The sequence below is a fragment of the Salvelinus alpinus genome, chromosome 19 (genome assembly GCF_045679555.1).
Source record: "Salvelinus alpinus chromosome 19, SLU_Salpinus.1, whole genome shotgun sequence".
NCBI lineage: Eukaryota > Metazoa > Chordata > Actinopteri > Salmoniformes > Salmonidae > Salvelinus > Salvelinus alpinus.
This window is the reverse complement of record NC_092104.1, coordinates 26042554-26064003: the sequence shown is the minus strand read 5'-3', so window position 1 is coordinate 26064003 and position 21450 is coordinate 26042554. Positions and strand designations below refer to the sequence as shown.

The following is a 21450-nucleotide window of genomic DNA, read 5'->3' as shown; positions in this document are numbered from 1 at the left end:
ACCAGTTCTCTTATTTCTATTACTGTTTAGAATCCTACCTGTTCTATTATTTCTATTACTGTTTAGAATCCTACCAGTTATATTATTTATATTATTGTTTAGAATCCTACCAGCTCTATTACTGTTTAGAATCCTACCAGTTCTATTATTATTTAGAAATCTTACCATCTCTATTACTGTTTAGAATCCTACCAGATCTTTTATTTATATTATTGTTTAGAATCCTACCAGTTCTATTATTTCTATTACTGTTTAGAATCCTACCAGTTCTATTATTTATATTACTGTTTAGAATCCTACCAGTTCTATTATTTCTATTACTGTTTAGAATCCTACCAGTTCTATTATTTCTATTACTGTTTAGAATCCTACCATTTCTATTATTTCTATTACTGTTTAGAATCCTACCAGTTCTATTATTTATATTACTGTTTAGAATCCTAGCAGTTCTATTATTTCTATTACTGTTTAGAATCCTACCATTTCTATTATTTATATTAGTTTAGAATCCTACCAGTTCTATTATTTATATTACTGTTTAGAATCCTACCATTTCTATTATTTCTATTACTGTTTAGAATCCTACCAGTTCTATTATTTCTATTATTGTTTAGAATCCTACCAGCTCTATTATTTCTATTACTGTTTAGAATCCTACCAGCTCTATTATTTATATTATTGTTTAGAATCCTACCAGCTCTATTATTGTTTAGAATCCTACCAGTTCTATTATTGTTTAGAATCCTACCAGCTCTATTATTTATATTATTGTTTAGAAACCTACCAGTTCTATTATATATATTACTGTTTAGAATCCTACCAGCTCTATTATTTATATTATTGTTTAGAATCCTACCAGCTCTATTATTGTTTAGAATCCTACCAGTTCTATTATTGTTTAGAATCCTACCAGCTCTATTATTTATATTATTGTTTAGAATCCTACCAGTTCTATTATATCTATTACTGTTTAGAATCCTACCAGCTCTATTACTGTTTAGAATCCTACCAGTTTTAATTATTGTTTAGAATCCTACCAGTTTTAATTACTGTTTAGAATCCTACCAGTTTTAATTATTGTTTAGAATCCTACCAGTTTTAATTATTGTTTAGAATCCTACCAGTTCTATTACTGTTTAGAATCCTACCAGTTCTATTACTGTTTAGAATCCTACCAGCTCTAGTTCTATTATTGTTTAGAATCCTACCAGTTCTAATATATCTATTACTGTTTAGAATCCAACCAGTTCTATTACTTCTATTACTGTTTAGAATCCTACCAGTTCTATTATTTATATTACTGTTTAGAATCCTACCAGTTATATTACTGTTTAGAATCCTACCAGTTCTCTTATTTCTATTACTGTTTAGAATCCTACCTGTTCTATTATTTCTATTACTGTTTAGAATCCTACCAGTTATATTATTTATATTATTGTTTAGAATCCTACCAGCTCTATTACTGTTTAGAATCCTACCAGATCTTTTATTTATATTATTGTTTAGAATCCTACCAGTTCTATTACTGTTTAGATTCTGACCAGCTCTATTATTTCTATTACTGTTTAGAATCCTACCAGTTCTATTATTTCTATTACTGTTTAGAATCCTACCAGCTCTATTACTGTTTAGAATCCTACCAGCTCTATTATTTATATTACTGTTTAGAATCCTACCAGCTCTTTTACTTTTTAGAATCCTACCAGCTCTATTACTGTTTAGAATCCTACCAGTTATATTATTTATATTATTGTTTAGAATCCTACCAGCTCTATTACTGTTTAGAATCGTACCAGTTATATTATTTATATTATTGTTTAGAATCCTACCAGCTCTATTACTGTTTAGATTCCTACCAGCTCTATTATTGTTTAGAATCCTACCAGTTCTATTATTATTTAGAATCCTACCAGCTCTATTACTGTTTAGAATCCTACCAGATCTTTTATTTATATTATTGTTTAGAATCCTACCAGCTCTATTATTGTTTAGAATCCTACCAGTTCTATTATTTCTATTACTGTTTAGAATCCTACCAGATCTTTTATTTATATTACTGTTTAGAATCCTACCAGCTCTATTATTGTTTAGAATTCTACCAGTTCTATTATTGTTTAGAATCCTACCATTTCTATTATTTCTATTACTGTTTAGAATCCTACCAGTTCTATTATTTATATTACTGTTTAGAATCCTACCAGTTCTATTATTTATATTACTGTTTAGAATCCTACCAGTTCTATTATTTCTATTACTGTTTAGAATCCTACCATTTCTATTATTTCTATTACTGTTTAGAATCCTACCAGTTCTATTATTTATATTACTGTTTAGAATCCTAGCAGTTCTATTATTTCTATTACTGTTTAGAATCCTACCAGCTCTATTATTTATATTACTGTTTAGAATCCTACCATTTCTATTACTGTTTAGAATCCTACCAGTTCTATTATTTCTATTAATGTTTAGAATCCTACCAGTTCTAATATTTCTATTACTGTTTAGAATCCTACCAGCTCTATTATTTATATTATTGTTTAGAATCCTACCAGCTCTATTATTTCTATTACTGTTTAGAATCCTACCAGCTCTATTATTTATATTATTGTTTAGAATCTTACCAGCTCTATTATTGTTTAGAATCCTACCAGTTCTATTATTGTTTAGAATCCTACCAGCTCTATTATTTATATTATTGTTTAGAATCCTACCAGTTCTATTATATCTATTACTGTTTAGAATCCTACCAGCTCTATTACTGTTTAGAATCCTACCAGTTTTAATTATTGTTTAGAATCCTACCAGTTTTAATTACTGTTTAGAATCCTACCAGTTTTAATTATTGTTTAGAATCCTACCAGTTTTAATTATTGTTTAGAATCCTACCAGTTCTATTACTGTTTAGAATCCTACCAGTTCTATTACTGTTTAGAATCCTACCAGCTCTAGTTCTATTATTGTTTAGAATCCTACCAGTTCTAATATATCTATTACTGTTTAGAATCCAACCAGTTCTATTACTTCTATTACTGTTTAGAATCCTACCAGTTATATTATTTATATTACTGTTTAGAATCCTACCAGTTATATTACTGTTTAGAATCCTACCAGTTCTCTTATTTCTATTACTGTTTAGAATCCTACCAGTTATATTATTTATATTATTGTTTAGAATCCTACCAGCTCTATTACTGTTTAGAATCCTACCAGTTCTATTATTATTTAGAAATCCTACCATCTCTATTACTGTTTAGAATCCTACCAGATCTTTTATTTATATTATTGTTTAGAATCCTACCAGTTCTATTACTGTTTAGATTCTGACCAGCTCTATTATTTCTATTACTGTATAGAATCCTACCAGTTCTATTATTTATATTACTGTTTAGAATCCTACCAGCTCTTTTACTTTTTAGAATCCTACCAGCTCTATTACTGTTTAGAATCCTACCAGTTATATTATTTATATTATTGTTTAGAATCCTACCAGCTCTATTACTGTTTAGAATCGTACCAGTTATATTATTTATATTATTGTTTAGAATCCTACCAGCTCTATTACTGTTTAGATTCCTACCAGCTCTATTATTGTTTAGAATCCTACCAGTTCTATTATTATTTAGAATCCTACCAGCTCTATTACTGTTTAGAATCCTACCAGATCTTTTATTTATATTATTGTTTAGAATCCTACCAGCTCTATTATTGTTTAGAATCCTACCAGTTCTATTATTTCTATTACTGTTTAGAATCCTACCAGATCTTTTATTTATATTACTGTTTAGAATCCTACCAGCTCTATTATTGTTTAGAATTCTACCAGTTCTATTATTGTTTAGAATCCTACCATTTCTATTATTTCTATTACTGTTTAGAATCCTACCAGTTCTATTATTTCTATTACTGTTTAGAATCCTACCAGTTCTATTATTTCTATTACTGTTTAGAATCCTACCAGTTCTATTATTTCTATTACTGTTTAGAATCCTACCATTTCTATTATTTCTATTACTGTTTAGAATCCTACCAGTTCTATTATTTATATTACTGTTTAGAATCCTAGCAGTTCTATTATTTCTATTACTGTTTAGAATCCTACCATTTCTATTATTTATATTACTGTTTAGAATCCTACCAGTTCTATTATTTATATTACTGTTTAGAATCCTACCATTTCTATTATTTCTATTACTGTTTAGAATCCTACCAGTTCTATTATTTCTATTAATGTTTAGAATCCTACCAGTTCTATTATTTCTATTACTGTTTAGAATCCTACCAGCTCTATTATTTATATTATTGTTTAGAAATCCTACCAGCTCTATTATTTCTATTACTGTTTAGAATCCTACCAGCTCTATTATTTATATTATTGTTTAGAATCTTACCAGCTCTATTATTGTTTAGAATCCTACCAGTTCTATTATTGTTTAGAATCCTACCAGCTCTATTATTTATATTATTGTTTAGAAACCTACCAGTTCTATTATATATATTACTGTTTAGAATCCTACCAGCTCTATTATTTATATTATTGTTTAGAATCCTACCAGCTCTATTATTGTTTAGAATCCTACCAGTTCTATTATTGTTTAGAATCCTACCAGCTCTATTATTTATATTATTGTTTAGAATCCTACCAGTTCTATTATATCTATTACTGTTTAGAATCCTACCAGCTCTATTACTGTTTAGAATCCTACCAGTTTTAATTATTGTTTAGAGTCCTACCAGTTTTAATTATTGTTTAGAATCCTACTAGTTCTATTACTGTTTAGAATCCTACCAGTTCTATTACTGTTTAGAATCCTACCAGCTCTAGTTCTATTATTGTTTAGAATCCTACCAGTTCTAATATATCTATTACTGTTTAGAATCCAACCAGTTCTATTACTTCTATTACTGTTTAGAATCCTACCAGTTCTATTATTTATATTACTGTTTAGAATCCTACCAGTTATATTACTGTTTAGAATCCTACCAGTTCTCTTATTTCTATTACTGTTTAGAATCCTACCTGTTCTATTATTTCTATTACTGTTTAGAATCCTACCAGTTATATTATTTATATTATTGTTTAGAATCCTACCAGCTCTATTACTGTTTAGAATCCTACCAGTTTTAATTATTGTTTAGAATCCTACCAGTTTTAATTACTGTTTAGAATCCTACCAGTTTTAATTATTGTTTAGAATCCTACCAGTTTTAATTATTGTTTAGAATCCTACCAGTTCTATTACTGTTTAGAATCCTACCAGTTCTATTACTGTTTAGAATCCTACCAGCTCTAGTTCTATTATTGTTTAGAATCCTACCAGTTCTAATATATCTATTACTGTTTAGAATCCAACCAGTTCTATTACTTCTATTACTGTTTAGAATCCTACCAGTTATATTATTTATATTACTGTTTAGAATCCTACCAGTTATATTACTGTTTAGAATCCTACCAGTTCTCTTATTTCTATTACTGTTTAGAATCCTACCTGTTCTATTATTTCTATTACTGTTTAGAATCCTACCAGTTATATTATTTATATTATTGTTTAGAATCCTACCAGCTCTATTACTGTTTAGAATCCTACCAGTTCTATTATTATTTAGAAATCCTACCATCTCTATTACTGTTTAGAATCCTACCAGATCTTTTATTTATATTATTGTTTAGAATCCTACCAGTTCTATTACTGTTTAGATTCTGACCAGCTCTATTATTTCTATTACTGTATAGAATCCTACCAGTTCTATTATTTATATTACTGTTTAGAATCCTACCAGCTCTTTTACTTTTTAGAATCCTACCAGCTCTATTACTGTTTAGAATCCTACCAGTTATATTATTTATATTATTGTTTAGAATCCTACCAGCTCTATTACTGTTTAGAATCGTACCAGTTATATTATTTATATTATTGTTTAGAATCCTACCAGCTCTATTACTGTTTAGATTCCTACCAGCTCTATTATTGTTTAGAATCCTACCAGTTCTATTATTATTTAGAATCCTACCAGCTCTATTACTGTTTAGAATCCTACCAGATCTTTTATTTATATTATTGTTTAGAATCCTACCAGCTCTATTATTGTTTAGAATCCTACCAGTTCTATTATTTCTATTACTGTTTAGAATCCTACCAGATCTTTTATTTATATTACTGTTTAGAATCCTACCAGCTCTATTATTGTTTAGAATTCTACCAGTTCTATTATTGTTTAGAATCCTACCATTTCTATTATTTCTATTACTGTTTAGAATCCTACCAGTTCTATTATTTCTATTACTGTTTAGAATCCTACCAGTTCTATTATTTCTATTACTGTTTAGAATCCTACCAGTTCTATTATTTCTATTACTGTTTAGAATCCTACCATTTCTATTATTTCTATTACTGTTTAGAATCCTACCAGTTCTATTATTTATATTACTGTTTAGAATCCTAGCAGTTCTATTATTTCTATTACTGTTTAGAATCCTACCATTTCTATTATTTATATTACTGTTTAGAATCCTACCAGTTCTATTATTTATATTACTGTTTAGAATCCTACCATTTCTATTATTTCTATTACTGTTTAGAATCCTACCAGTTCTATTATTTCTATTAATGTTTAGAATCCTACCAGTTCTATTATTTCTATTACTGTTTAGAATCCTACCAGCTCTATTATTTATATTATTGTTTAGAATCCTACCAGCTCTATTATTTCTATTACTGTTTAGAATCCTACCAGCTCTATTATTTATATTATTGTTTAGAATCTTACCAGCTCTATTATTGTTTAGAATCCTACCAGTTCTATTATTGTTTAGAATCCTACCAGCTCTATTATTTATATTATTGTTTAGAAACCTACCAGTTCTATTATATATATTACTGTTTAGAATCCTACCAGCTCTATTATTTATATTATTGTTTAGAATCCTACCAGCTCTATTATTGTTTAGAATCCTACCAGTTCTATTATTGTTTAGAATCCTACCAGCTCTATTATTTATATTATTGTTTAGAATCCTACCAGTTCTATTATATCTATTACTGTTTAGAATCCTACCAGCTCTATTACTGTTTAGAATCCTACCAGTTTTAATTATTGTTTAGAGTCCTACCAGTTTTAATTATTGTTTAGAATCCTACTAGTTCTATTACTGTTTAGAATCCTACCAGTTCTATTACTGTTTAGAATCCTACCAGCTCTAGTTCTATTATTGTTTAGAATCCTACCAGTTCTAATATATCTATTACTGTTTAGAATCCAACCAGTTCTATTACTTCTATTACTGTTTAGAATCCTACCAGTTCTATTATTTATATTACTGTTTAGAATCCTACCAGTTATATTACTGTTTAGAATCCTACCAGTTCTCTTATTTCTATTACTGTTTAGAATCCTACCTGTTCTATTATTTCTATTACTGTTTAGAATCCTACCAGTTATATTATTTATATTATTGTTTAGAATCCTACGAGCTCTATTACTGTTTAGAATCCTACCAGTTCTATTATTATTTAGAAATCCTACCATCTCTATTACTGTTTAGAATCCTACCAGATCTTTTATTTATATTATTGTTTAGAATCCTACCAGTTCTATTACTGTTTAGATTCTGACCAGCTCTATTATTTCTATTACTGTTTAGAATCCTACCAGTTCTATTATTTCTATTACTTTTTAGAATCCTACCAGCTCTATTACTGTTTAGAATCCTACCAGTTATATTATTTATATTATTGTTTAGAATCCTACCAGCTCTATTACTGTTTAGAATCGTACCAGTTATATTATTTATATTATTGTTTAGAATCCTACCAGCTCTATTACTGTTTAGATTCCTACCAGCTCTATTACTGTTTAGAATCGTACCAGTTATATTATTTATATTATTGTTTAGAATCCTACCAGCTCTATTACTGTTTAGATTCCTACCAGCTCTATTATTGTTTAGAATCCTACCAGTTCTATTATTATTTAGAATCCTACCAGCTCTATTACTGTTTAGAATCCTACCAGATCTTTTATTTATATTATTGTTTAGAATCCTACCAGCTCTATTATTGTTTAGAATCCTACCAGTTCTATTATTTCTATTACTGTTTAGAATCCTACCAGATCTTTTATTTATATTACTGTTTAGAATCCTACCAGCTCTATTATTGTTTAGAATTCTACCAGTTCTATTATTGTTTAGAATCCTACCATTTCTATTATTTCTATTACTGTTTAGAATCCTACCAGTTCTATTATTTCTATTACTGTTTAGAATCCTACGAGTTCTATTATTTCTATTACTGTTTAGAATCCTACCAGTTCTATTATTTCTATTACTGTTTAGAATCCTACCATTTCTATTATTTCTATTACTGTTTAGAATCCTACCAGTTCTATTATTTATATTACTGTTTAGAATCCTAGCAGTTCTATTATTTCTATTACTGTTTAGAATCCTACCATTTCTATTATTTATATTACTGTTTAGAATCCTACCAGTTCTATTATTTATATTACTGTTTAGAATCCTACCATTTCTATTATTTCTATTACTGTTTAGAATCCTACCAGTTCTATTATTTCTATTAATGTTTAGAATCCTACCAGTTCTATTATTTCTATTACTGTTTAGAATCCTACCAGCTCTATTATTTATATTATTGTTTAGAATCCTACCAGCTCTATTATTTCTATTACTGTTTAGAATCCTACCAGCTCTATTATTTATATTATTGTTTAGAATCTTACCAGCTCTATTATTGTTTAGAATCCTACCAGTTCTATTATTGTTTAGAATCCTACCAGCTCTATTATTTATATTATTGTTTAGAAACCTACCAGTTCTATTATATATATTACTGTTTAGAATCCTACCAGCTCTATTATTTATATTATTGTTTAGAATCCTACCAGTTCTATTATTGTTTAGAATCCTACCAGCTCTATTATTTATATTATTGTTTAGAATCCTACCAGTTCTATTATATCTATTACTGTTTAGAATCCTACCAGCTCTATTACTGTTTAGAATCCTACCAGTTTTAATTATTGTTTAGAGTCCTACCAGTTTTAATTATTGTTTAGAATCCTACTAGTTCTATTACTGTTTAGAATCCTACCAGTTCTATTACTGTTTAGAATCCTACCAGCTCTAGTTCTATTATTGTTTAGAATCCTACCAGTTCTAATATATCTATTACTGTTTAGAATCCAACCAGTTCTATTACTTCTATTACTGTTTAGAATCCTACCAGTTCTATTATTTATATTACTGTTTAGAATCCTACCAGTTATATTACTGTTTAGAATCCTACCAGTTCTCTTATTTCTATTACTGTTTAGAATCCTACCTGTTCTATTATTTCTATTACTGTTTAGAATCCTACCAGTTATATTATTTATATTATTGTTTAGAATCCTACCAGCTCTATTACTGTTTAGAATCCTACCAGTTTTAATTATTGTTTAGAATCCTACCAGTTTTAATTACTGTTTAGAATCCTACCAGTTTTAATTATTGTTTAGAATCCTACCAGTTTTAATTATTGTTTAGAATCCTACCAGTTCTATTACTGTTTAGAATCCTACCAGTTCTATTACTGTTTAGAATCCTACCAGCTCTAGTTCTATTATTGTTTAGAATCCTACCAGTTCTAATATATCTATTACTGTTTAGAATCCAACCAGTTCTATTACTTCTATTACTGTTTAGAATCCTACCAGTTCATTTATTTCTATTACTGTTTAGAATCCTACCAGTTCTATTATTTATATTACTGTTTAGAATCCTAGCAGTTCTATTATTTCTATTACTGTTTAGAATCCTACCATTTCTATTATTTATATTACTGTTTAGAATCCTACCAGTTCTATTATTTATATTACTGTTTAGAATCCTACCATTTCTATTATTTCTATTACTGTTTAGAATCCTACCAGTTCTATTATTTCTATTAATGTTTAGAATCCTACCAGTTCTATTATTTCTATTACTGTTTAGAATCCTACCAGCTCTATTATTTATATTATTGTTTAGAATCCTACCAGCTCTATTATTTCTATTACTGTTTAGAATCCTACCAGCTCTATTATTTATATTATTGTTTAGAATCTTACCAGCTCTATTATTGTTTAGAATCCTACCAGTTCTATTATTGTTTAGAATCCTACCAGCTCTATTATTTATATTATTGTTTAGAAACCTACCAGTTCTATTATATATATTACTGTTTAGAATCCTACCAGCTCTATTATTTATATTATTGTTTAGAATCCTACCAGCTCTATTATTGTTTAGAATCCTACCAGTTCTATTATTGTTTAGAATCCTACCAGCTCTATTATTTATATTATTGTTTAGAATCCTACCAGTTCTATTATATCTATTACTGTTTAGAATCCTACCAGCTCTATTACTGTTTAGAATCCTACCAGTTTTAATTATTGTTTAGAGTCCTACCAGTTTTAATTATTGTTTAGAATCCTACTAGTTCTATTACTGTTTAGAATCCTACCAGTTCTATTACTGTTTAGAATCCTACCAGCTCTAGTTCTATTATTGTTTAGAATCCTACCAGTTCTAATATATCTATTACTGTTTAGAATCCAACCAGTTCTATTACTTCTATTACTGTTTAGAATCCTACCAGTTCTATTATTTATATTACTGTTTAGAATCCTACCAGTTATATTACTGTTTAGAATCCTACCAGTTCTCTTATTTCTATTACTGTTTAGAATCCTACCTGTTCTATTATTTCTATTACTGTTTAGAATCCTACCAGTTATATTATTTATATTATTGTTTAGAATCCTACCAGCTCTATTACTGTTTAGAATCCTACCAGTTTTAATTATTGTTTAGAATCCTACCAGTTTTAATTACTGTTTAGAATCCTACCAGTTTTAATTATTGTTTAGAATCCTACCAGTTTTAATTATTGTTTAGAATCCTACCAGTTCTATTACTGTTTAGAATCCTACCAGTTCTATTACTGTTTAGAATCCTACCAGCTCTAGTTCTATTATTGTTTAGAATCCTACCAGTTCTAATATATCTATTACTGTTTAGAATCCAACCAGTTCTATTACTTCTATTACTGTTTAGAATCCTACCAGTTATATTATTTATATTACTGTTTAGAATCCTACCAGTTATATTACTGTTTAGAATCCTACCAGTTCTCTTATTTCTATTACTGTTTAGAATCCTACCTGTTCTATTATTTCTATTACTGTTTAGAATCCTACCAGTTATATTATTTATATTATTGTTTAGAATCCTACCAGCTCTATTACTGTTTAGAATCCTACCAGTTCTATTATTATTTAGAAATCCTACCATCTCTATTACTGTTTAGAATCCTACCAGATCTTTTATTTATATTATTGTTTAGAATCCTACCAGTTCTATTACTGTTTAGATTCTGACCAGCTCTATTATTTCTATTACTGTATAGAATCCTACCAGTTCTATTATTTATATTACTGTTTAGAATCCTACCAGCTCTTTTACTTTTTAGAATCCTACCAGCTCTATTACTGTTTAGAATCCTACCAGTTATATTATTTATATTATTGTTTAGAATCCTACCAGCTCTATTACTGTTTAGAATCGTACCAGTTATATTATTTATATTATTGTTTAGAATCCTACCAGCTCTATTACTGTTTAGATTCCTACCAGCTCTATTATTGTTTAGAATCCTACCAGTTCTATTATTATTTAGAATCCTACCAGCTCTATTACTGTTTAGAATCCTACCAGATCTTTTATTTATATTATTGTTTAGAATCCTACCAGCTCTATTATTGTTTAGAATCCTACCAGTTCTATTATTTCTATTACTGTTTAGAATCCTACCAGATCTTTTATTTATATTACTGTTTAGAATCCTACCAGCTCTATTATTGTTTAGAATTCTACCAGTTCTATTATTGTTTAGAATCCTACCATTTCTATTATTTCTATTACTGTTTAGAATCCTACCAGTTCTATTATTTCTATTACTGTTTAGAATCCTACCAGTTCTATTATTTCTATTACTGTTTAGAATCCTACCAGTTCTATTATTTCTATTACTGTTTAGAATCCTACCATTTCTATTATTTCTATTACTGTTTAGAATCCTACCAGTTCTATTATTTATATTACTGTTTAGAATCCTAGCAGTTCTATTATTTCTATTACTGTTTAGAATCCTACCATTTCTATTATTTATATTACTGTTTAGAATCCTACCAGTTCTATTATTTATATTACTGTTTAGAATCCTACCATTTCTATTATTTCTGTTACTGTTTAGAATCCTACCAGTTCTATTATTTCTATTAATGTTTAGAATCCTACCAGTTCTATTATTTCTATTACTGTTTAGAATCCTACCAGCTCTATTATTTATATTATTGTTTAGAATCCTACCAGCTCTATTATTTCTATTACTGTTTAGAATCCTACCAGCTCTATTATTTATATTATTGTTTAGAATCTTACCAGCTCTATTATTGTTTAGAATCCTACCAGTTCTATTATTGTTTAGAATCCTACCAGCTCTATTATTTATATTATTGTTTAGAAACCTACCAGTTCTATTATATATATTACTGTTTAGAATCCTACCAGCTCTATTATTTATATTATTGTTTAGAATCCTACCAGCTCTATTATTGTTTAGAATCCTACCAGTTCTATTATTGTTTAGAATCCTACCAGCTCTATTATTTATATTATTGTTTAGAATCCTACCAGTTCTATTATATCTATTACTGTTTAGAATCCTACCAGCTCTATTACTGTTTAGAATCCTACCAGTTTTAATTATTGTTTAGAGTCCTACCAGTTTTAATTATTGTTTAGAATCCTACTAGTTCTATTACTGTTTAGAATCCTACCAGTTCTATTACTGTTTAGAATCCTACCAGCTCTAGTTCTATTATTGTTTAGAATCCTACCAGTTCTAATATATCTATTACTGTTTAGAATCCAACCAGTTCTATTACTTCTATTACTGTTTAGAATCCTACCAGTTCTATTATTTATATTACTGTTTAGAATCCTACCAGTTATATTACTGTTTAGAATCCTACCAGTTCTCTTATTTCTATTACTGTTTAGAATCCTACCTGTTCTATTATTTCTATTACTGTTTAGAATCCTACCAGTTATATTATTTATATTATTGTTTAGAATCCTACCAGCTCTATTACTGTTTAGAATCCTACCAGTTCTATTATTATTTAGAAATCCTACCATCTCTATTACTGTTTAGAATCCTACCAGATCTTTTATTTATATTATTGTTTAGAATCCTACCAGTTCTATTACTGTTTAGATTCTGACCAGCTCTATTATTTCTATTACTGTTTAGAATCCTACCAGTTCTATTATTTCTATTACTTTTTAGAATCCTACCAGCTCTATTACTGTTTAGAATCCTACCAGTTATATTATTTATATTATTGTTTAGAATCCTACCAGCTCTATTACTGTTTAGAATCGTACCAGTTATATTATTTATATTATTGTTTAGAATCCTACCAGCTCTATTACTGTTTAGATTCCTACCAGCTCTATTATTGTTTAGAATCCTACCAGTTCTATTATTATTTAGAATCCTACCAGCTCTATTACTGTTTAGAATCGTACCAGTTATATTATTTATATTATTGTTTAGATTCCTACCAGCTCTATTATTGTTTAGAATCCTACCAGTTCTATTATTATTTAGAATCCTACCAGCTCTATTACTGTTTAGAATCCTACCAGATCTTTTATTTATATTATTGTTTAGAATCCTACCAGCTCTATTATTGTTTAGAATCCTACCAGTTCTATTATTTCTATTACTGTTTAGAATCCTACCAGATATTTTATTTATATTACTGTTTAGAATCCTACCAGCTCTATTATTGTTTAGAATTCTACCAGTTCTATTATTGTTTAGAATCCTACCATTTCTATTATTTCTATTACTGTTTAGAATCCTACCAGTTCTATTATTTCTATTACTGTTTAGAATCCTACCAGCTCTATTACTGTTTAGAATCCTACCAGCTCTATTATTTATATTACTGTTTAGAATCCTACCAGCTCTTTTACTTTTTAGAATCCTACCAGCTCTATTACTGTTTAGAATCCTACCAGTTATATTATTTATATTATTGTTTAGAATCCTACCAGTTATATTATTGTTTAGAATCCTACCAGCTCTATTACTGTTTAGAATCATACCAGATCTATTAGTTTTTAGAATCCTACCAGCTCTATTACTGTTTAGAATCATACCAGTAATATTATTGTTTAGAATCCTACCAGTTCTATTATTGTTTAGAAATCTACCAGCTCTTACTTTAGAATCCTACCAGTTCTATTATTGTTTAGAATCCTACCAGCTCTATTATTGTTTAGAATTCGACCTGTTATATTATTGTTTAGAATACTACCAGTTCTATTATTGTTTAGAATCCTACCAGCTCTATTATTGTTTAGAATTCGACCAGTTATATTATTGTTTAGAATCCTACCAGTTCTATTATTTCTATTATTGTTTAGAATCCTACCAGTTCTATTATTGTTTAGAATCCTACCAGTTCTATTATTGTTGAGAATCCTACCAGATCTATTACTGTGTGTTGGAGGCCTAAACGATTCATGGCTGTGGAAGTCATTGCTGTAAATGAGAATGTGTTTTGAGTCAACTTACCAGGTAAAATAAAATATATATAAAAATATTACGCATGATGTCAAAATATTACGACTATCTGTCATAGTTTCACAGCCGAATGAAATAACAGTGCCACAATTACGCTGAACATGTAAGTTAGGTTTAGGGGCAGATGAAGTCAATGTCAGCCAGGTCGGAACCAGACCAAACACCCCAGCGGTACCCCTCAATCATGGAGATAGAGAGGGGGAGCAGGGCAGGGGGAGCAGGGCAGCGGGAGCGAGTGGATTCACTAGGCTAGGTGGCTGGAGCACAAGTAGAGGGAAAAACAGGGGAGTGTTAGAGGGAGAGAGAGGAGATAGAGTGTGTGTGTGTGTGTGTGTGTGTGTGTGTGTGTGTGTGTGTGTGTGTGTGTGTGTGTGTGTGTGTGTGTGTGTGTGTGTGTGTGTGTGTGTGTGTGTGTGTGTGTGTGTGTGTGTGTGTGTGTGTGTGTGCGCACGCATGTGTGTGTGCACGCACGCATGCATGCGTGCGTGCGCATACCCACCTGTGTGTGTGAGGCTGAGGGAGTGGTTGTTGTCGTTCTCTGCCGTGCCAGGGACCTCCAGGCTGGGCTGATTAGTAGCCACCAGCTGCAGCTCACGGACGTCAGCTCCAGAGTTCTGGACTCTCTCCTGCACCTACAATTTAGAGTCAGCAAGTACTATTACAGCTGCCTACCAGAGCACATACACCAAGGGAGTAGGGCTGCACAGCACTATGAAATACAGACATGAACTAAAGTTGTTTTGATCCATTAATAAAATGTTTTGATAACCAATGGGGTATTATGATCTTGTGGCAATAAGATACTAAAAGAGACCAGAACTTGTAGGACTGTTTTGCTTCTTTCCTTTTTAGCACACTAAAGTTCAATCCCAAATAGAAGTGTAACTTGTCCAGTGTGTGTGTGTGTGTGTGTGTGTGTGTGTGTGTGTGTGTGTGTGTGTGTGTGTGTGTGTGTGTGTGTGTGTGTGTGTGTGTGTGTGTGTGTGTGTGTGTGTGTGTGTGTGTGTGTGTGTGTGAGTCAGTCAGTCTGACCCCAGTCAGTCTACCTCAGGCTGCCTGCCCTGCGTGGGAGAAGTTGGACAACAACAGCGCCAGGCCAGCGGAGGGTATTTGCATTTGTTCCAGTGGCTGTAGTCTAGAGGATATGAATTAAATGTTCCCTGATTCCAGTCAGAAGCTAGCCTACAGAGGAATGTCTGGACAGACAGACATACACACACACACACACACAGGGGTCATTTTCCGTTTACCTCAGAGTTGTTGGATGAGCGGGAGCTGGCTCTTTTCGGACATAGTTTAGGTCTGGAAAACAAAAAAAGAGCCACAACATTGCAGTTATGCATTTCTTGACTGTTTTACATATCTTTGAAAACCATTATTTACTTTTGACGACATTCTCTTTCATGCTATTTGTGAAAGCTTGACTGTTATTTAGGGCAACTTTTCTCCAAAATGTTTTACAAAATGAACACATTCCCCCACAATTAGAAACGGGAACTTCACTGAGGTTCTTCCTCAAAACATAAAAAGTCTAGCTAGCTAAATCACTACATACAAACAGCCCCAGGTTGTTTCTCTAAAGGGCAGCTCCAGCAGCTGAGGGGATTCTGTTCATTAACCAAGATCTAAATGCTTTTGTATACCCATTTCTGGTACAATTAAAAACCATGGCGCCAGGACACGACTAATACAACTAACTGCTCTCCAAAATGCATGAGGGATTTCTCTAAACGATTCATGGCTGTGGAAGTCATTGCTGTAAATGAGAATGTGTTTTGAGTCAACTTACCAGGTAAAATAAAAAATATATAAAAATATTACGCATGATGGAAATGCCCTTCTTGGCTTCCTGATAATGTTTAATCCGTGTGTTGTTGTTCCTGGTAATTAGACTTTCATTTTATTAGAAGTGTGTTTTCAATTTCCCTTTCATTAGCAGCAAGAAGTGAGAACTACACAAATGGGCTTATTGTGCTCAACAGCCACACATAGGTTTTTGAGAACAACCCATTTCTACTGTGTAACCTATTTCACAGAGATGTACAGTATGTTGCTACATTATATCATAAAGTATTGTGTGTATGTTTGTTTTTTCAATACAGAATGCTTTCAAGCTGAGAAAAATGTTAAATTGCACAAGTAATAAAGTAATAGTCCTTTTCCTTTGAGTTTAGTTGACTAGATTGAGGGGAATTTTCATAGAGATAGATGTTTTATATGTATGGTTATTGAAACCTTCCTGGAGGGAACTAGAGATGTGAATCAGGCCGGTAGAGTACAACGGCGATACTCATTTAGTCACCTGGCATGGATAATATTACACCCTGCTAGAACTGGTACTAGCAGCGTGTGCTACTGTTGTCTCCCCATGGGATCGACCGAGAGAACAACCTGTAAATTACACCTTTTGATACTGTATGTTGTTCTTGTTCTATTAAACAACCACGATGGCAGGACAGAGGCTCACAGCACAGCAGCACGAGGATCTCTGCTCTTCTGGTCTTCCTTCCTTATTCTCCCACTGGCTTTTGTATGGCTACATTTCTCTTCGTCAGTTGGAATCGATGCCAGGTGCTGCACCTTGAACGGCCCTCACCCTCCCTCCCTCCCTCCGTGTCTCGCTCACTCTCCCTCCCCCTCTCTGTATAATGGTGAGAATGCTGCACATCAAGGCAGCTACACCCAAACCTTTCACTGGGTCTCATCAGGGACCAACCAAGGCCTCCAGCTGAGTCAACAGGCAGGCCATCAGCAGCAGCACACTAGTGGAGGAGGAGGAGGACTGACTGGCAGACTATCCCATTCACGGCTACCATCTCATTCATGGGAGGAATCTTTGTTACACTGGCCAACATCAAAGACCCAACAGTTGTGCCATCTCCCTTGGAGGGTCATAAAAGGACAATTCTTGCCATTGTGCAGAATGTGCATGGTCTAGTTTATGTTTATGCTTGAGAACTGCATGTCTCAGGTTGTCAGGGAAATATATTTATAACACAAAACGTGTCTGACAAAGGTATCTTTATGACTCATTTCTTTCTGCATGGCTTGCTTTACCTGAAGATGTTGCACAGGTGAACTACAGGGATCATGAAGAGACAATCATTCCCATTGTGCATTGTCTTGTTTATGTTTATGCTTGAGTACTGTATGTCTCTACGAGTCAATAGGGAAAGCAATGACAAAATGTGTATGACAAAAAAAAAAAAAAGAATTTCATATTGTATAATAACACAAAATCTGAATAGTTCCATGCCTGATATTACTGTACATTCCTTCTCCTCTTGTAATCCACCTGAAAACATCCCCTGCGCCCCATACCTTTCCCTGTCTAATGTACCCATGTGGAAGAGCTAGGTTACAGTAAAATTGTGTCATGAAAATCATAATCAATCCTACATGTTAAACCACTTATAATGAGTTTACATGGTCCTTGAGAGTGTAACATTATGGTCTCCTACCAGTATATTGGGATTTTCATGCATTTATTAACTTTTTTACCAGATACGTTATGCATACTGTACATGTTAGCCATCTATTGTACTTTTTACTGTAGGCTACATCGTCATTGGGTTATTCATGTCCCCTGTCGTTGTGAATTTGTACTTTGCAGAGGAGTTGGCGTACAAGGGCAGCACAGCAAGTTTTTCCTGTTATTGTCAGGTATGCCATGTGTTTTTGTTTGTTAAGAAATGTTGACAACATTTTACCGTTAGCAGTTTGCAAGTGCATGTCATGTACATAACGCCTGGCTGTCATTGAGAAAGTTGGCTAGTCTAGACCTATAAGCTATAGTGTACATTGCGTTTGTTATTGTACTGTTATGTGAAACAAGATTATTGTTACAGTGCATTCGGAAAGTATTCAGACCCCTTGACTTTTCCCACATTTTGTTACGTTACAGCCTTATTCTAAAATGTATAAATGTTTGTATTTTTGGTCGGAGCCTCTCGAGTGGCGCAGCCGTCTAAGGCACTGCATCGCAGTGCTACAGGCGTCACTACAGATCCGGGTTCGATCCCGGTCTGTATCACAAACGGCCATGATTGGGAGTCCCATAGGGCGGCCGCGACCGGGAGACCCATGAGGCAGTGCACAATTGGCCCAGCGTCGTCCGGTTAGGGGAGGGTTTGGCCGTTAGGGGAGGGTTTGTCCCATTTCGCTCTAGCGACTCCTTGTGGCGGCCAGGTGCATGTACACTGACTTCGGTCGCCAGCTGTATGTGTTTCCTCCGACACATTGGTGCGGCTGGCTTTCGGGTTAAGCGAGCAGTGTGTCAAGAAGCAATGAGGCTTAGCGGGGTCGCACGGCTCTCGACCTTAGCCTCTCTTGAGTCCGTACAGGAGTTGCAATGATGGGACAAGACTGTAACTACCAATTGGATATCACAAACTTGGAGGTCTCTCCAGAGATGTTCGATCAGATTCAGGTCCGGGCTTTGGCTGGGCCACTCAACGACATTCAGAGACTTGTCCTGAAGCCACTCCTGTGTTGTCTTGGCTGTGTGCTTAGGGTCGTTGTCCTGCTGGAAGGTGAACCTTCGCCCCAGTCTGAGGTCCTGAGTGCTCTGGAGCAGGTTTTCATCAAGGATCTCTCTGTCCCCGCCGCTGAAAAACATCCCCACAGCATGATGCTGCCACCACCATGCTTCACCACCATGCTTCACCGTATGGATGGTGCCAGGTTTCTTTCAGACTTGACGCTTGGCATTCAAGCCAAAGAGTTCAATCTTGGTTTCATCGGACCAAAGAATCTTGTTTCTCATGGTCTGAGAGTCCTTTAGATGCCTTTTGGCAAAACTCCAAGCAGGCTCTCATGTGCCTTTTCCTGAGGAGTGGCTTCCGTCTGGCCACTCTACCATAAAGGCCTGATTGGTGGAGTGCTGCAGAGATGGTTGTTCTTCTGGAAGGTTCTCCCATCTCCACAGAGGAACTCTGGAGCTTGGTTTTTCCTCTGACATTCACTGTCAACTGTGGGACCTTATATAGACAGGTGTGTGCCTTTCCAAATCATGTCAAATCAATTGAATTTACCACAGGTGGACTCCAATAAAGTAGAAACATGTAGAGGATGATCAATAGAAACAGGATGCACCTGAGCTCAATTTCGAGTCTCATAACAAAGGGTCTTAATACTTAATACTTAGTATTTCAGTTTTTTATTATTAATACATTTTCAAAAAAATATATATATATTTTTCGCTTTGTAATTATGGAGTATTGTGTGTAGTAGATTGATGAGGATCTTTTTTTATTTAATCAATTTCAGAAAAAAGCTGTAACGTAACAAAATGTACTTTCCAAATGCACTGTACAGTATATGTAAGCCAATCAAAACACAACACAGAGGCAATCTACACCGGTCACACTTGCACAATTCTCTCTGCATGTCACCCCTGAGGTACTGGTTCGATATAAATAGGTTGATCTGACTCCCTGATAACACAACACGTATGTGACAAATGGATATTATATCACAGCAACTCTCTCTGCATGCTTTTACATACCTGAAAATTATGCATAGAGCGCTGGTGAGCACCATGGCAAAGAAGGCTGCTCCGCTCATGGCAGCCAGCAGAGATTCCATCTTGCTGGCCCCGGTAGGGGCGTAGGCGTGCCGGGGGTCATCTCCATCCGGTTCTGTCCGGTTGTGGTAGTGAAAGAGCAGGGCGAAGCCGCGGCCCCAGTGGGTGGTGGTGATCAACTCCATGATGACCTCTACCATCTCCTGGCTGGAGCCAAACACCAGCTGGCTGCTGGAGGGCCGGTTGGAGCCGCAGAAGCGCGAGGAGAAAGTGAGGAGGTCCGAGATGTAGAGGACGTCGTGGGGGCAAGCGTCCACCACCTGGGTCTCAGAGCTCACTGACTCCGTGTCCGTGGAGGGCGGAGAGGTCGGAGTGGTGGCCTTGTCTACAACCACAGCCAGGTCTGGGGCTGCTGCTCTGGGGTTAGGGGTAGGGTTCAGGTCAGGGTCGCCTCTGAGGAGAGGAGAGGTGATTGAGTTCACCGCTGCCTGGTCCCTGGGTAGGAGGTGTGAGGTGGGATGTGGGGATGCAATGTCAGAGGTGGACCTTTTAGCAGAGTTGGAGACTTTGGCGATCTCCATCTTGGTGGACTGCTCTTGCACCACCACCTGCTTGACCTTGTCATGTTGGAAGGAGGACTGGGGGGCTTTCGCTCTGCCCCCCTGAGCCTGAGTTACGTGGACGTCTTTAGCCAGCATTGACATGTTTTCATCTGTGACAGGACCACCAGACGGGAACGTTGCCCCATCGTCAGCCTCAGCATCTTTCACTTTCAAGTTAGAGATGGCAGTGTACTGGGCGGAGGGGTCGTGGCTCTCGAACACGTCAAAGTCAAATATCTCCAGTATGAGCTGGTGGCCGACGGGCACAAAGAACTGCCAGACACAGTGGCTCCCTGAGGAGTAGTTATAGGGAAACCCAGGAGACAGGATGAGGCCTTGGACATCCACAACATCCACCTTCGCTCCACAATCAAAGTAGACCTGCAATAATCACATACATGGGCTTGGTGAGGGGGACAAGAGTGTACCTAAAAACGCTAGCATCTCTAATGATCGACATCTCTACTGTATACCAGCACTTATTAAAGACTTACAGAAAATCAGCAGACATAAAAATAAAATAAGATGATGATAACGTCTAGGGACATATAATACAAATAAGGCTTCCTTTTAAACAAATAATACAGTTGAGCTGAATTGCACATTGCCTAAAAAACAATGAACT

General features: G+C 33.7%; 1 protein-coding gene across 1 annotated transcript in view; it reads right to left on the bottom strand.

Moving 5' to 3' along the window:
• Window positions 1-21450, bottom strand: part of LOC139545199 (uncharacterized) — a 46903-nt gene that overhangs the window by 12485 nt on the left and 12968 nt on the right. Inside the window, exons 2-4 of the mRNA XM_071352707.1 lie at window positions 20206-21206; window positions 15950-16001; window positions 15199-15331 (exon numbers count right to left, since the gene is read on the bottom strand). Coding sequence (XP_071208808.1) covers window positions 15199-15331; window positions 15950-16001; window positions 20206-21206 — 1186 coding nt within the window. The remainder of the gene's footprint in view (window positions 1-15198; window positions 15332-15949; window positions 16002-20205; window positions 21207-21450) is intronic.